This window comes from Equus asinus, chromosome 9 (assembly GCF_041296235.1).
Source record: "Equus asinus isolate D_3611 breed Donkey chromosome 9, EquAss-T2T_v2, whole genome shotgun sequence".
In the NCBI taxonomy this organism is placed as follows: domain Eukaryota; kingdom Metazoa; phylum Chordata; class Mammalia; order Perissodactyla; family Equidae; genus Equus; species Equus asinus.
Genome location: NC_091798.1, coordinates 85214124 through 85231329, shown reverse-complemented (window position 1 = coordinate 85231329; position 17206 = coordinate 85214124). Strand labels below are relative to the sequence as shown.

General features: G+C 40.8%; 1 protein-coding gene across 2 annotated transcripts in view; it reads right to left on the bottom strand.

Moving 5' to 3' along the window:
* EDIL3 (EGF like repeats and discoidin domains 3) overlaps nucleotides 1-16659 on the bottom strand; it is a 385268-nt gene extending 368609 nt beyond the window's left edge. The window contains exon 1 of one of the 2 annotated variants that reach the window (XM_014857045.3): nucleotides 16246-16659. In XM_014857045.3, the coding sequence (XP_014712531.1) occupies nucleotides 16246-16312 (67 nt within the window). In that variant the 5' untranslated portion in view covers nucleotides 16313-16659. The remainder of the gene's footprint in view (nucleotides 1-16245) is intronic. The other variant, XM_014857047.3, reaches the window with a different exon arrangement.
* Nucleotides 16660-17206: the final 547 nt, after the last annotated feature.

The window sequence follows — 17206 nt, the reverse complement described above, 5'->3', positions numbered from 1 at the left end:
AACCTAATCCCTAATGTGATGGATTTGGAGGTGGGACCTCTGGGAGGTGATTAGGTCATAAATGAGATTAGTGCCCTTATAAAAGAAGCCTCAGAGAACACTCTTGCCCTGTCAACCATGTGAGGACACAGCCAAAGGACAGCCACCTATGACCTAGGAAGCAGGTTCTCACCAGACACCGAATCTGCCAGTACATGGATGTTGGACTTCGCAGCCTCCAGTACTGTGATAAACAAATTTCTGTTTTTTATAATCCACCCAGTCTATAGTATTTCTGTTATAGCAGCTCTAACGGACTAAGACAGTCAAACATTCACCCAAATACAATAATGTAAAGCTAGAAATATAACCACAATATGTTTAACATAAATCCAAGGATTGCTAAGCTTTGGTGATTGGCCAGTTTGTCAGATGGATCCAGGTTCCCATCCTCTCCTCGTACCATTCTCGTTTAGAATGTATCCCAGGGTAACTGCCCCTTTACCATAATAGCCACACCACAATTAAGAGAATAATAATACCTAATGTTTATTGAGAGTTTATATTGTGCCAGGACAGGTAAGCACGTTACCTGGATTATATCTTTTAATCATTACAATGGCCCTATTAGATTGCTACTGTTTTATCCACCCTCCACAAGTGAGGAAACAGGCTAGGTATGTACACTGCAGAAGGCCACAGAGCTAGTGAATATTTCATCCAGCCTCCAACTCCCAATCTATCTGATTCCATTCTCTTAGCAACACATTACATAAACATACGTCCAAGTTATCCCTCAGTTAAAAGACTGAAGTCTTCTTGAGAAATATCGCACCAAAAAGTAAAATAATTAAATAAGAAAAATAATTGATCGGTATTCAATTCATTTACCAATTATTTTTTTATCACAATGTGTGCCAGGGACTGTGCTAGGGCCCTGGAGATACGACACCGTCATCATCATCATCATATTCACCATGGGCCACAGACACTGTTTTAAGCACTTAACCTGTATTAAATCGTCACAAGAACCCTAGGAGCCAGACCCTATTATCATTCCCGTTTTATTGTATTTTTTTTATTTTTTGCATAGGAAGATTCACCCTAAGCTAACATCTGTTGCCAATCTTCCTCCTTTTTTTCTTCTTCCCCCCGCCCCCAACCCCCAACAAAACCCCAGTACATGACTGTGTATAGTTCTAGGTTCTTCCGGTTCTACGTGAGCCACCGCCACATGCTATTGACAGACAAGCGGTGGAGTTCCGCGCCCAGAGAACGGAACCTGGGCCTCCAAAGTGGAGCGTGCAGAACTTTAACCACCAGGCCATCAAGGCTGGCTCATATGGTCCCCATTTTATAGATGAGAAAACCAAAGTTAGTCATCTGTTGAAGTTAAAAGCCCTGACTCATGAGCCTGGGAACTTTACCTTGTCGTATGTTTTCTTTTTCACTTCGTAGCTATCACATTGTATATAGATTTCTGTAATATGCTTTGTTTTGTATAAATATGTACCTCTTCACAAACACTTTAATGCTATATATAATTTACGCTAATCAATTAGAAAATATTCTTAAAGTGTACTACTGTATCAGAATGATACATTATCAAAAATGGAAAAGGAATAACAAGCAAGTTCTCGATTAATTAGGGAAGACCCTAGAAATAGTATTCACAAAAGTACCCAATGAAAGATCAGACTGCTCAGCAGGTGAGTTATTTCACAACTTCAAGAAACAGAAAACTTTTATAGTATTTAAAGTGACCCAGGGAAAAGAAGTTTCCAATTAATTCTACAAACGTAGCATTTCCCCAGTACCAAGCTTGATAACGATAGCTCAAAATGTGTATGAAAATAGATGCAAACATCCCAACTAAAATATTAGCAAGCTATTTTCAGATACATTTCTAAATAGTTGTACACAATAGCACAAACATATTACAAAGTTAGAATAATTAAAACCATGTTTTGCCATCATGCTAATAGAGAAGCAGCCCAGTAAGTCAGTCTCTGAACTGACGCAAATTTCATAGAATTTAGGATATGACATGCTTCCTTTTCTAACAGCTGTTGTAAGTTGTGTTGAGACACATAGCTAACCATTTGTTGGGAAAAACAAAGAGTAACTCTTATGCACTTAAATATGATGCCAAAAGCAGAAACCATAAAGAAAAATGTGGATATATTTTACAAAAAAAATTTTAATTTTTCCATAACACATATAATAAATACAATATAAAGACAAAGAAACTTGAGGTAACACACTTGCAACATACACCTCACTTCTGTAATGTTTCTCAACGGTGAGGTTTGACCTGAGCACCCTACACAGAAATGAAACCCACTCCTGAAATGTCTACCCCTTCCTTTTAACCTGCTCAACAATCTCCTTTGTTTATTCTCTGTTTCCTTCATTAGCATGTAAGCTCTATGTGAGCAAGGTTTTCATCTGTTTTATTCCTTATTTTAATTCCAACACTCAGAACAATTCTTAGCATCTATTTCTGCCCAATAAAATGTTGTTGAATAAATAAACTATAAAACTATGTGGTATAGGGGGCTGGCCCAGTCGCCTAGTGGTTAAGTTCATGTGCTCTGCGTTGGTGGCCCAGGGTTTCGCCAGTTTGGATCCTGGGCGGGGACATGGCACCGTTCATCGAGCCACGCTGAGGCGGCGTCCCACATGCCACAAGCAGAGGCACTCACAACTAGAATATACAACTATGTACTAGGGGGCTTTGGGGAGAAGAAGAAGGAAAAAAAGAAAAAGAAGATTGGCAACAGTTAGCTCAGGTGCCAATCTTAGGAAAAAAACCAAAACTGTGGCACAATCTAGCTTACGATTAAAAATATTACTTCGAGACATCTATTTATTGAAACAAGTCTCTAACTATAGACACCAAAATGTCAACATTGCAACTTTTCCTCGATGAGTGTAAACTTACAGGTACAAAAATAATTAAAAGTTTAAAACAAGAATGAGGAATTAACTGCCTCTCAAAAAAGAAATTGTGAAAGGTTCTTTCTCATCACATAGAAAGGAGCGAAGCATTAGATTTTACAATTTTTACTCTACACAATCCTTTGCCATTGTATACCATTTTTAGGAAGACTCGTTTTCAGTGCTTTCAGACTAGGAGTAGAAATCACACAATTACTGGGGTCACAAGCATACAAATTGTTTTAGAACCACTGAGGCATTTAAGAAAGGTAGAAGTTTAGTTGCCCCAAAGAGAATAAACAGCAGTTGGTAGTGACATAAAGATTGTCATTACACAAACACCTCTAAACAGAGCTGTTTCAGAGGCTCTTGGCTCCTGGGCAGACACAGCTCCCAGGTGCTGTCTTCTCCCCTCTGCCAAGTACGTCTGGCTTCAGCTAGTGTGACTGCGTGCTGGGAGGAGGGAAAGAAGTTAAGCCTGGAGGGAAGATATTGCTGGCGGAGCTTATGGGAGTGATGGCCAGGGCCCTGGGGCAATTAGCAGATCAAAGCACTCCCTGTAGCTCCATCAACAAAGAAAAACACCACCAAGGGATTTGATTTTGTTGTGCATACTTTTATTGTCAACCCCTGATAATAAAATGACAGCCTAAAGCTTACTGTCTATCTTCTATATACAATTACAACTATTTTATTGCAATTTGATAATTTAAGGTAAAACCCGGATCTTGCTTTTGAACTCTTTATACGTTAGACAGCTATGGAAACAAGTAAGTGATTTATGTAGTCAGCTCTTAGAGTTTGCCACTACGAAAGCATTTATTGCTTTCTAAAAGTGTATCTCTTGTGCCATAAATCACACGTCAATGCATCAGTGGTTCAAGCAGATAAGAATTTATTAAATGAGTTAATGGGTCTATCAAAGGAACCCATTTTTTTTTTAACCAGAGAAAGATTTATACACCAGCAGAGTTGTTTTGCATTCATGTTTTTCACTCATTCATCCCATTCACAAATTCAATCAACATATAATAATTGAGTGCCTACTGTCTGTAAGGCACCAGGTTTGCAGCTGGATACACACATTAGGGAACAAAACAGATGCTCTTCTTGTCCACATGGAGCTTACAATACATTGGAAACAAGATTTAAAATAAACAGGCTAACAAGTGATTATATATGTATGATTTTCAAGAATTGCCGTAATTTTTAAAAAGGATATCATGGTAGAGAATAACGACAGAGGCATGTGGTGTGTATATGTGTGTCTGTTGGAGCATCAGATACTTGCAAAAGATGATCAGAGAGATTCTCTGGGCTTGTGCAGTTGAAGCTGAAGAATGAGCTGGGAGCAGAAAATGGCAACAGAAGGAGACAGCTAGAAATAAATACAGAAATAGAAAAAACATAGAAATAGACAAAGATGCTAGCTTAAAGAAGATAATGAATACTTTAAAGACCCCAAAAGAAATAAATATGCGCAAAAACACTAAGGATAGAAGTTTGTGCATCGTATTATTATTTAGAAGATATGTACACGATATTAAAATAGCAATAAGTAGTCTAATAATATAACTTGCAGGAAATTAGGTTATTCTGAGACTCTGTGGACAGAGAATATACCTTATAATGGGAACAATCATTATACTAAATACAGAATGAAAAAAATAAAGTAAAATTCCAGTGAAGGCAAATGCAAAACAAAATTATGAAAAAAATATAACAACATAGATAAGCATTATTTAGAAAAAGGTGATCTGATAGAAAAAAATAACTAGCAAAAAAACACATTAAAAATTAAGAATGTCTTAGCAAAATTAAAAAGTACAGACTAATGTGTGTGGCATTATTTTAGAGAAGCACATCCCTGGAATTCTCTGTTGAGTTGGCAAGCCTGTTGAATAAATATGTAGGCTACTTGGACAGATTCCAAATGAAACAACTAAAATGATGAAAGCAATGGCTTACAAGGACAGATTAAAGGAAAAAAATATGTACGACTTTAGCATGTCAGAAACTAAAGAAGAAACATTATGGCTTACAAACATTTGAAACGTAAATTTGAGGAAAAAGAATTCTTTGTGTTCAAGCTTGCACAACTAGGAGTATGTTGAAAAGGAAAAAGCAATATTCCCCTAGTAATAATGTCATTTTCCAGTAAGAACCATTCAGACAAATGATCCAAAGATGGGCAAGGACCAAGGCCACCAGGCAGACATATCAGACATTCCCAGTAACCTAAACTATGCAGACCTCAAACTACACAGAGGCCCATCTGAACAGGGCAAAGTAGGTCAGGGCACAGCTGCAGAAATCTTCCTATCCTCCAGCTGTGCTTCAAATTTAGAAAAGTTTCTTCCTTGGATTTGGGGCTTTTCTTTGTTAATTGCGCTATAGTGTAAAGAGTCTTGGACTTGAGTCTACAAGACCTAGTTTTGAGTGCTGATCACTTAGTCTATTCTCAGTCTATGTCCTCCTCTTTTAGTGGGGATAATAATAACCCCTGGGATGTTAAGAGGTTTAAAGGAGCTATTGCACATGACAACATATGTTATTGTGCTTAAAAGCATTGCTCTTAGTGAGATATATCAATTATTATAATGAGCTCAATGCATCAACAGCTGTAGGATGAGGACTGTCAAAGAGAACGATGCCTGGGATCAGGCTGTTATATCGTCTTCCTGCTCTAGAGGAAATCATCTTTCCTCTGAGTCACTGTTTACCTTGCATCCCTCTTCATTGGATACCGTTTTATCTCCCAGGGCTTCTAGATTTGAGATGTGGCACGAGTCCCTCTTGCTCCTCAATGCGACTTCCTGAACATTCTCTCTCCTTCCTCTCAAACAAAACAAAAAACCCACCCAGTTTTAATTCCACATCACAGATCTCTATTCCCCAATATTATTCCCATATTATAATTATCTCCTGATCTCTGTATCCTAGCCCCTCATTCCTTGAAAATTTCTGTTCCTGGTTCACTGCCATTCTCTGCAACATTTCTCCTGGTATAATTTTTTGGAATTTCATTAACTATACAGATGATTTTTCCAAAACCTGGCCATTCATACCTTAACTCTTTTCTTCCAAAGATCTTGCATTCTACCTTCCCTCAACCATAATTCCTACAGTCACACTCCCAAATTTACAATTATCAATAACTGTAATTATGGTATAATTACTGCTATGCCCCCATAAACCTTACTCCTCCCCCCATCACTTTCCATTTTTCTTGTTCATTCCCTTTAGGAATCCCCCTCAATCTTTCAGCTCCACCAGGATTTCCAATGGATCCTACTTCCTGCTGACAGCACTCCAGTTTTCTTAGTGCCAGGAATGGGACGGGGACTTTGGAAACTGCCTTCGTTTGGGATTTAACGAAGCAAAAACGGTGAAGGCATCTGGGCTGAGAAATTCATAAATGGCTGAATACCTCTTGAAACAGATAACCACAGAGACCAGGTTGGGAAAGAAGAGTGATAAGAGGACTGAAAATTAGTGCAGTGACAAGAGTGGATTCAGTGGGAATGAAAGGTGAGGAGAGGTAGAAATTCAGAAAATTCTGGTAAGAGATGGAAAGTCTGAGAAATTTAAAGTACTGGTAGCTGAGCAAACCATGTGATGAGAAAGTCTGATGAATAGTATTGCCAGTAGCTACCTAGAAACGGAGATGGGAATCATTAGTGTTGAGAACTGCCAGGAAGTTTAATACCAGAATGTGAAAAGGGTCACAAGCTCATGCGTTAAAGTTTTTAAGGAGACAAATATTAGAGAAGAAACAAGGTTCTGAAGCCACTGGGGAAGTTCAGGATGTCATGATGGCTAGTAATGGGCTCCAAAGAGGAAGGAGATGTTATAAACTGATGGCCAGAGAGTGTTAAGGTTGGACTGACAAGCAGTTTGGAATAGTTTTCAAAAAAGTAAGCAGTATACCAACTCTTTCGTTTCATCTCATGAGTCCACGAACTGAGAAAAAAGCACAACTATAATTACCTCAAGCAAAGCGCTATACCAGCAAAGAGTAAAAAGTAAGTTGGAATCAGAAATGTAGAGTTAAGTGCAAACTCTGTCACTGGTTGCTTGAATTCAGGTCACCTGAAGTTTTTGCATCTCAGGTTCCTTATCTGTTAAATGAGATTAACAATGCCTTCTCTGTTTATGTTCCCTTGAATAGAGATGAGAAATGCCTATGAAATTTTACCTATTGTTTTATTATTATTAGTTTAGGGGAGTAAATATAATAAAGCATGTGGAGGTCCATTTCAACTATTAAATATTATACAGATGTACAGAAGATTTATTAAGGCAATCTCATATTGGATGGCATAATTTTCATTATTTTGTAAAATATTTAAAGTTAATCCAATTCCAGCTTTAAAAAATAAAATATATTTTGGTGAAATGCTAAATCAGAAAATGTAATTTTCTAGCTGTTGTGGTTTGAGACCATTTGGTGCTTTTGTTTGGCTAAAATTTCTTAATGGGTTTATATAATAATAAAATCAAATGAGGATGGGATGTAAGGCAAATTAAATACTTCATTAAACTAGCAGAAATAAAAAACTTGTTAACCTTTAAAATCAATTTATCCCAGATTATGTATCTGAAAATTACAGAGAAAGCATGGTCTTACACCTTGTATTGAATAATAATGGAACAATGTAGAGGAGTGTTGGAATGCTATAAAACCAAAAGAAATTATAAACATCATATTGAAATAAAATCAAATGGCAAAGTTTCAAAGAAAATGTGTTTCGAACCACTTCTCAAGTGCTCCTCTCCTTTTTCCCATCTTCACTATTCTTACTAGTGATGCACTACTCTGAAAGACACATTAACTCTTTCTGACCAAATAGAACAGACTCCACCCTTGATTTCTGAATGTGAAAAGAAACGAGGTATGACACTTTACCAACTTAAACTTGAAAACTTAAAAAATATTATCCCAAGAGAATATAATTTATCCCTTCCAAAATATCTACCAGTTAAATAGTAATTAGATATGAAGTACGTGTGTTTTCCAAATAAGAAAATCATTTAACAAAGTATCTCCACAGTTGTCGCTCAGTGAAACATAGCAGGGCTTAGCAGTTAAGAGAGCAGGCTCTAGACGTAAACTGGATTCTAAGCCTAACAAGCTACTTAGTAGTTGTGTGATCTTGGGTAATTATTTAACCTCTGTATCTCTGTTTCATCATTCATATACAAATAATAATAGTACCTGCCTCATAGAAGTTTTGTGAGAATCAAAGATGAAACTTAGAACTATGTGACATATAGCATCAACTCAATCAATACTAGACTTAGTAACAGTATTTAAGAAAGATATCAGAATGAACTCCCCTCATTAACTTGTCCAGCAAGATGCTTAAACTGACATGGTGGCAGTCTCCAAGTAAAGAGATGAAAGGAAAAAACAAATCGATGCCTGAAAAATTATTGTTTCTAGATCAAAATTAAAGTTAGTGGGAAATGTCAGAACCTTGTATCTAACAAAGGAATTCACCACTTAGAGGTAGCTTTTCTTTTGATTGAAGATGCATAACAAACATAGAAAGCATTTTGCATCATTCCTGTACATTAATATTATACTTTTAATGATGCTCTTGAGGGAGCATTGAGAAGTATTTTCAAAGTAGGCTCATTCTACAACACAGATTGTAAAAAATGGTTATATAAGAAAATGAGAGGGCCTGGCCCCGTGGCCAAGTGGTTAAGTTTGTGCGCTCTGCTTCAGTGGCCCAGGGTTTTGCTGGTTCAGGTCTTGGGCACGGACATGGCACAGCACGTCAGGCCACGTTGAGGCGGCGTCCCACGTGCCACAACTAGAAGGACCCACAACTAAGATATACAACTATGTATTGGGGGGATTTTGGGAGAAAAGAGCAGAAAACAAAAAGGAAGTTTGCAACAGTTGTTAGCTCGGGTGCAATCTTTAAAAAAAAAAGAAAAGAAAGTGAGAAACAAAAATTTTAAAGCTCTTGAAACTACTTTTCACTTATTTTTTTTATATATAAAAAGCATACTGCTATCTAAAATGTGTGGGTATTTCTTAAGGAACATGGACGTGGCGCGGGGGAGGGTAGCTCCATTCATTTCAATATATATTGAGTGTCTGTTTTGGGTTTTGTGGTTGTTTAGTTGTGTGGTTTGTTTCGTTTATCACTGTTCTAAGCCCTGGCTTTGTAGGAAGCACAGACTATGAAACAAGAACTTGACACGTAAGTATTAAAGCATTTTGAATGGAAATTTGCTTTTTGCTTGTCCAAAGACATATCCAAAAAGTTAGTGTTTACAATGTAAAAGTTAAACTATATAAAGAAAAAAGATGATAAACAGGAAAAAGAATGTGGATAAAATAAGAGTTCAATCAACATTTGGAGAGGAAAATGTGAGGGAGAAGGGCATCAAAGACGACAGCACAAATCGAAGACTCATGCCTATAGGTGGGAGACTCCTCTATACTACCAGCAAGGAATCATCAACTTATTGCAAATAAAAATATTCTCCAGTTCCCACTTGACTCTTCTAGTCTTTTCTGCTCAAGAGTCATGAGCCCATTTTACCTTGGCTGTCTTCATATAATCTCCAGTATCAGTAAAACATAAATGGTCATCCTGACCTCAGTACAAGAAGAGACTGAAGAGGATTATTTTTGCATTCCAAAAATAAACAACTTTATCAAATACCAAGCACAAAGCTGAAAGAATGCCTGGTGGCCTGACTCCATTTAAAGATTACCTTCATATCAAGTACAATATCAAAGAACAAGAGATTAAAACCTTGGCTTTCCCATTTACAGACTGTTATACTACATTATTTTTAAAAGAGATCGATCAGTTTGACACAGACTTGTCGTAAAAAACAGAAAAAGTAAAGATAGAGGGTCAATCCTCTTTCTCCATAGTAACAATCACATTCAAAAGCGCTTTAGTACTTGAAAAGCCTTCACTTAAATTCTGGTACTTAAATCCTCCATTCTACTTCATGCACTATTAAATCTTCTGCTGAACAAATCCTACCCAGTTACTTTCACGATAATAATGCACATTTTAAAACAAAATCGCAGCACATTTTCTTCTAAAACATAATCAAACAATCGCAGGACATCTTATCTGCATTCTGAAGTCTGCTTCTTTTCTACGAAATTGAGTCCTGTGTTTTTTGATACCTTCATTCATTACTTGAGGAGGAAAAAAATCAATAAAAAATATGTGATAACATTTTCTCTGGAATGGTGGGAAAGTAAAGTTTCCAAACAAACGAATTCTTCAGATATCTGTCTCTTTCACCATGAAGAAGGTTCTCAAGCTTCAACATTCTTGACAAACTCTCTTCAGTGATGCACACATTTCACTGCCTTTGTATCCCCAAAAGTTCAACATATCACAGATAGTCTATGCCTAGGATGCAAGATTAATAGTGGCATCAATTATTATAATATTCTCTCACACTTAGCCCCCACCCCAAAGTCCCCAGTTTTTAAAACTGTGAACCATCACTGCTTTTGCATATACTTTTCAGTCTCCTCTTTGTCTAATGACTGCCATGTTTTGTTGCTCTGACTAAGCCTGACCTATTACTTCATGTGCCTTTCATGTTCTGGATGCAGTTTATAGAGAGCCCAGGAACTTAAAAACCAAGAGAAACAGACTTTTCTGTAAGATCTCAGGCCTAAATGTAATATCTGTTTTAGGTGGTCAGGAGTGTTTGATATTTTCTCCTAGGTTCTCAGCCATGTGCTACCGGCAAAGCAGGAGACTTCTCTGCAAGTAGGGTGGATAGAAATTATTGCCCACTTGACAGTTTTAGGAAGGACACTGTGATCAAATCCCAAGGTGTAAAATCCTGAGTTGCTTCATAATTCAGATCCTAATTTCTTTCTGTTTCTGTTTTAAATCTCAGTATTTAGTAGTAGAGGCTTTACATTTTCATCTTCTTTTTTTTTCCTTACAAGAAAATAAATTGCAAATCCACAGTGTTTTGGAGATTTGCAATTTTTAATAAAGATAACAGAATTTTACAGTGGACGCTTTGCCCTACTCGCTATCCAGCAAGGAAATGCTGGGAGTTTGGGAGAAGGGGAGAAAGATGGAGAGAGAGAGAAGGAGAGAATTTTTATTTTAGGAGGACTCTGACACAGAAAGGATGCCACTGGAGACAGACAGTCTGGCATGATGTCAGTGACTGTATAAAAACAGAGAGAGCTTGAAGAAATGGTATAATGACGAATCTGTAGCACAGTTTTCAGGGTTGTATTAGTAGATGCTAGAACTAATTTACAAGGAAAGGTTACCCATTAAGGACCAATTAGAAACAAATAAACGACGTTAAGTCACTGACAGCTATTAATACACAATAGGCACAAATATAAAGATTAATAACTGGCTGAAATGGGTAATGACAAAACTTTATGTAGCATGTCATTTAGTCTCTTTTGACCACGTGACTTATGTTATTTAGAAACTTGCAAGCTCCAGGAAACATACACTTTATCATTGAGATAGGAAAAGATAAGTAGTCATCTCTTACCAGTACTGTAAATGTGTATAAATATGCAGTAGAATAAATATATATCCATGTAAATCAATATAATGCACTTTCTATTGATCAAACTTACAATGGGTATAGAGAGTAAGCTTTAAAGTATGCCAAACATTTCAGTAATAATTGTTTACTGCAAGCATCTCATAGCTCTATGTGCATTTCCTTGGAGGGTATTCAGAAGCCCCCTGAGAAATGATGGTTCAACTTAGACCTGCACTTTTTTTCTGCGGTAGTTACAGCAACTCTGTTTCCAAGTTAAAATCCTGTGGTTCAATCAGTAGGTCCTTACAACTCACTCTCCCTCTCTTTCTCAGGGGAGCATGGAAAATGAACTGATAACATCAGTTTCATACAGAGTAGAAAGTCACTTTGTGTGGATTTGCAGATTAGCATTTCCTAGTTTACTTCTTTTATTTTTTCCATCTTTAAAAGATCTACATTGATTATCCTGACACCTGCTGGCAAGGGCACAGTTGATTTCAATCTACTTTTCTCCTCGATAACTCCCTCAAATCAAAGACTTTTTAGAGGTATTTTCAGTGACAATTAAGTGATAATTCATTCAATGTAAGTATTTATGTTACTTAATTTCTAGCATTATCACACAATCATGAGAAAAAATTCAATACTTACTGAACTTCACAGGGGCAACCATTTGACTCATTGTATATAAATGCATGTTTGCTTTTATTAACCAAAAGATATTATAATCACTTAATGGGCTACGATCTAAAAAACAAAACCAAAAACATGCTAGGCATCTTCCTTAAAAAACAAATAGGAACTGAAAATAGGAACGGCTTAGCTTTGGTTTTCTACTATTTTTTTCAGAACAATGTCAGTTTTCAAACTACTGAGGGAACAAACTCAACTATATAAAGAGTAATTTGATTAGCTATGATGGAAGCCATATCATTAATCACATATTTGCAAATTTGGCTGTTTGTTTCTCAGTACCTACTCCCTTCAGCTTTACTTCAGCTTGAACTGAGTTCTGAAGGCTGCACCATTTCTTGTTTCTTGTTTTGGCAAGGATATAAAGAACCTACTGCACCATAAATCATCCTCAAAGCTATTGCACCTGCAAGAGTGTTCAGTAAACAACAAATATCAGAATTACTTTCTTGGGCTTTGGGAAACTTGAATCAGGCAGGTTTTTAAAAATGTATGCAAATAATAACATATACAGTCCATCCCATTATTCAAAACGCTTCGAAAGATGAAAAGTTTTAAAAACAAGATATCTAATTAAAAATATTACTTTCATTAATATCAGTGAAATTAAGCCTGGACTACTAATTTAGACTTTTAAAACTGTCAAACATATTTGGTAATGGTTTTAAGTAATCAAGCGATTTTATTTTGGTCACATATATTTTATCCCTTTACTTTATATTGCATAATTTTGTGAGAAAGAAAAACCATATGTCTCTAGCAATAAAAATAAACTTTACTGAAATATTTATTAAAAATACCCTAGATCCTGAATACATGTTTTATATGAACAATGATCTTAAGATAGTTGAGAAAAATACAAGAAAGTTTTAATTTAGAGAAGAGTTCAGAAGCGAAGTACACCTGCTTGAGTTTGAAGATCGTTGTAACTTCAAGACCACAGAAGGAAGAATAGACCATTTGAATATTTTTAACCACTAATTTTTATTACAAATGTTTTCCCCAAACCATATAAGTTTAAAACAATATACATTTCAATTCTAAGAAAAGATGTCAAGAATAATCAGAAAAACTTTTTCGGGACCAGAAGGAAAAAAAAGTGTGCTGTATCATGACAGTGATGGCATTGCCAAGATTTTACATTACTGTCAAACTGCCACAGCTGGATACTTTATCTTCCCTTAACTATTATTTTAATTCAATATTTCAAAATTAGTTTTTAAATATTTCACCTGGAATCTGAAATTAGCAGTTATTTTTAAAGTGTAATGTTAATGGTCATGAAAATTCAGGAATGAAGCCACTAATGTGTAATACTTTTTAAAAAATACAAAAACTTGTTATTTCAGCATAAATATTACTGTATTAATCCTAGAAGCATAGTGTTATTACCTGGAGTGATTGTTCAGATACTAATTTATTCTCACATAGAATCAACTAAAAATCACCATTGATTTAAAAAAAGGCAAATGCCAATGATTCATAGTATTTAGGACATGTCTAGACATTTTTAGACAGTGCCATTTGCTTAAAGACTTCGGGCACAAAAGGCAGGCACAGGGACAGATTGCATAAGATGTCACGTGCTTGCTGCAACTGTATGCATGTTATTAGATTTTAGAGCAACCCATAAAGATGAATAATTTAAGAGTTAATAAAATATCCAATCTGACTGATCCATGGGTTTAATTTTAAAATAAAAACGACTAATGAAAGGAATTACATGTCTTATCAAATCCCAAGCATTAATGCCCGTAAATTGCAACCCACACAGGGAAACGCCAATTTCTAAAAGACATACATTAGATAAACGATGTCTGGGGAGGGGGCTTGCAAGAGAAATTCTCAGCGTTAACACTGGCTTCAATAAGTTTGCTCAAAGTTGAATTGTTTGGAGCTGTCACGCAAGCTGCACTCTGGCTTCTGCAGGGCTGAGGGAGAATCAATTAGAAAGGCGCAAGTTTAACAGAAAGAGCTCACGGAAAATGGTCCGTTTCTTTCTAAAGCCCTCTTTCCATCTCCCCACAGCCTGGCTGAAAAAGAAGAGAACTCTATTAAGAATATGCAGTACACGGCTGCCGAAGCATTGTCTAGGAGCCAGAATGCAGAGCCCCGGGGACATCGCCGCGGTTGGTTTGTCTGGCGGAGTAAGCGGTGCCCTAGATGTGGATATCTTTAGGCGGCAGGGCTCCCGGCTGCAGCGAGCAGGGACTCACCGCGCCCCAGGGCTCCTGCAACCTGACCGAGCGAGGCTAGCGCGGCCACACACGCTAGACAACCCATCTCTTCCTCCACCCACGCCGCCCTCCACCTCCGCGGGGACAGAGGGTGGCGGCGGCGGCATGGCGTAGGTGCGTGTGAGTGGGTGGGTGTGTGTGTGTTTTCGCGTTTGGGGTGGGAACAGAGGCGGGGAAGGGAGGAGGAGAGGGGAGCGCCTGCAATTCTCCCCTTCCCCTTTCTGCTAAGGGATCAAAGTGCAGAAGGAATCCAGACAGGAAAGAAGAGAAAGGAAAAATATCGGTGGTGGGAACACTGTCTTTTTCATATCGCTGGGGGACCCGACCGAGCCACTACAGAGCCATTATCATTCCTTAACCTTCAGTGGAGTGGCCGCCTCTGCCTGATAACTGGAAGGGCACTTTGTATATGCTGGCGAGGCACACACCTACACACAAGCCTACATGCAGGGGAAAAAACTCATTCTTGGGCGGGGGGGTGGGGGGGGGGAGACCGAGGAAAGGTGCAGCCATGGATCGCTACTGGCAGGGCAGCGAGGTTATCTGGCCAGGAACACCCAGCTTTTTGGGCAAACAGTAGCCCGAGAGTCACCCACAAATTGCCTGTGAACAAATAGTCGGATGCGTGCATGGATGGATGGTGTCGAATACTCATGCAGTGTCTAATCTCAAATGGATTCGAGTCGACGCATTTTTAAAATCCAACTACCCATTTTTAGAGGCACAGCATTTTAAACCCTGTAGTGCACTCAGCTCTCCACTTGAAGCAGCCTGCTGAGGGTTTGTTACCCGCGGGCCCCTCAGAAGGGGCCGCCTGCATCCGTGAGCGCAGAAGGGGCGCAGGTCCCCCTCGCGCGGCCTCCCCAGAGTCCCTGGCGCTCCCCTTGCCCTTTCCCGGAGCCAACTTCAGCCCCGACCCGCGCAGAGACGCAGCCACAACCAGGCCTTGCATTGACGAGCCATCCCTGCAAAGGACCTGGAAGTCATTTATACAACTCAGCAGGAAACTCGTCGAAGTCTGTATTTTTTTTTTTTTTTTTTTTTTTTTTTTTTACAGACTGGTTTATTTCATGCAAGTCATGGAAAGCACGACCAGACCAGGTCCTACAACTTTTCCGCTCTCGGGCGGGGCGCGAGGGCTGCCTCGCACCGCACCATTCTCTATTACCGAGAGTTCGGCTGGTATCCGTGGGGAGAGCTGAGCAAAGCTCTGGGACCCTGGGGTTAGAGGAAAGGCGGGTTCGGGGCTTTTTCTGTAATAGATGCTGCGCGCCCTGGATGGGGAGGCGGAAGAAAGCCGAACTGACTTGTCAGCCCCGTTTCCACCTGGACCAGTACTCCCAACGCCGGGTTCGGATGCGCAAACCGCTCACCCCGGGCCCAGCGCCGGAGCACCGCACCGCGGGGGCGTAGGGCCCGGTGGCTCTTCAGCCTCTTCCCCTTTCAACTAGATGACGCCCCGAGCAAGCTCGCTTCCCCCACTCGGGTCGCCACGAAAGCCCCGCCTGGTGCCAGCAGCCCGCAACGCCGGCACTGCCCAGGGATGGTTCGGGGGGCGACTCGGTGGCCGAGTGAGCCACGGAATCTCTGGTTCCCAAGAGCTCCGTTCCCTCCCTTCTCCCCTCCGTCCACGTCTCTCCTCGATCCCACCCCGGTATCCCTCACCCTCTTCCCGGCTCAGCCCCGCGCACTCCGCTCTGACTTTGAGAGCACTTTTCCAGGGCACCCAAGGCGCGTCGCCTCCTCCGGGCCGCCCACGGCTCCTGCCACCCCCGGAGCACCCGGGGGACCGCCTCCGGCCCCCTGCGCGACGTTTCCCACGGGACTCCCCGCCTGTCCCGCACCCAGTGGCCCGGCCCCACCGCCTCACCTTTGCAGAACTGGGGGACACAGAGAGTGAGCCCGAGCAAGAGCCAAGCGGCCACCGAACGCTTCATGATCCCGTTCCCGGACGTGACCCCGCTGGTCCGGGGTCGTAGCGGAGGGCAGTGTCGCCGAGATGGCACCGCAGGGCAGCGGCAGACCCCGCCCCTGACGGAGAATTCACGAAGATGTCTTCTTCCCGCAGCGCTTCCTTAAACAAATTCTTGGAGAGGGCGAGGAAGAGTGGCGACCCGGGAGAGGGATCTTTCTTCCCCTTTCGCCTGCTCTCGGGCGCCAGGAGGTGAGCAAGCCTGGTGAGGCGCAGGCTGGCTCAGCCTCGGCGGCGGCTGGGTCCCGGCAGGGGCGCGGCGGGCTGGGCGGGGCGCGGGCTCCCGCGGCGGCTCCGGGTCCCCCGCGCGGCGGCCGGGCGGCCGGTGCGCTGGGCTCGCGCGGCTCTGGCAGCCGCGGCTGCGGGGCTCCCGACTTGGAGAACAATGCGGCGGAGCCGGCGGGGAGCGAGCCGCGGCCCGAGCGCACTGTGTACAAACAGAGGCGGCGTGCGTGCGAGCCCGAGTCTAGCAGGCGTTCTCCCCCGGCGCCCGCCCGCCCCGCGCCCTCCCTCCTCCTTCCTCCTCCTCCCTCCCCCGTCTCCAGCTCTGTCTCCCCCTCCTTTCTCTCTCTTTCTCTTTCTCTCTCTCTCTCTCTCTCTCTGTCTCTGTCTCTCTCTCTCTCTCTCTCTGAGGTGGCTCCTTCTGCTGGAAGAGAAAAGGGAGACAAGTGCAGCCACACCCTGGCACCTGCCACCGCCTCTGAAGTCTCTACGTTGCCTGTGCTGTCCCCACACCCGCCAGAGACTCGAGGGTTAAGGAAAGCACCCTCGGTGTCTGAGATGCTCTTGGTGTCCAGCATTGACTTTATCATTAAGCACATTAAGGATTCCCCTGAAGTTCCGTTCTCAGGATAGCCAG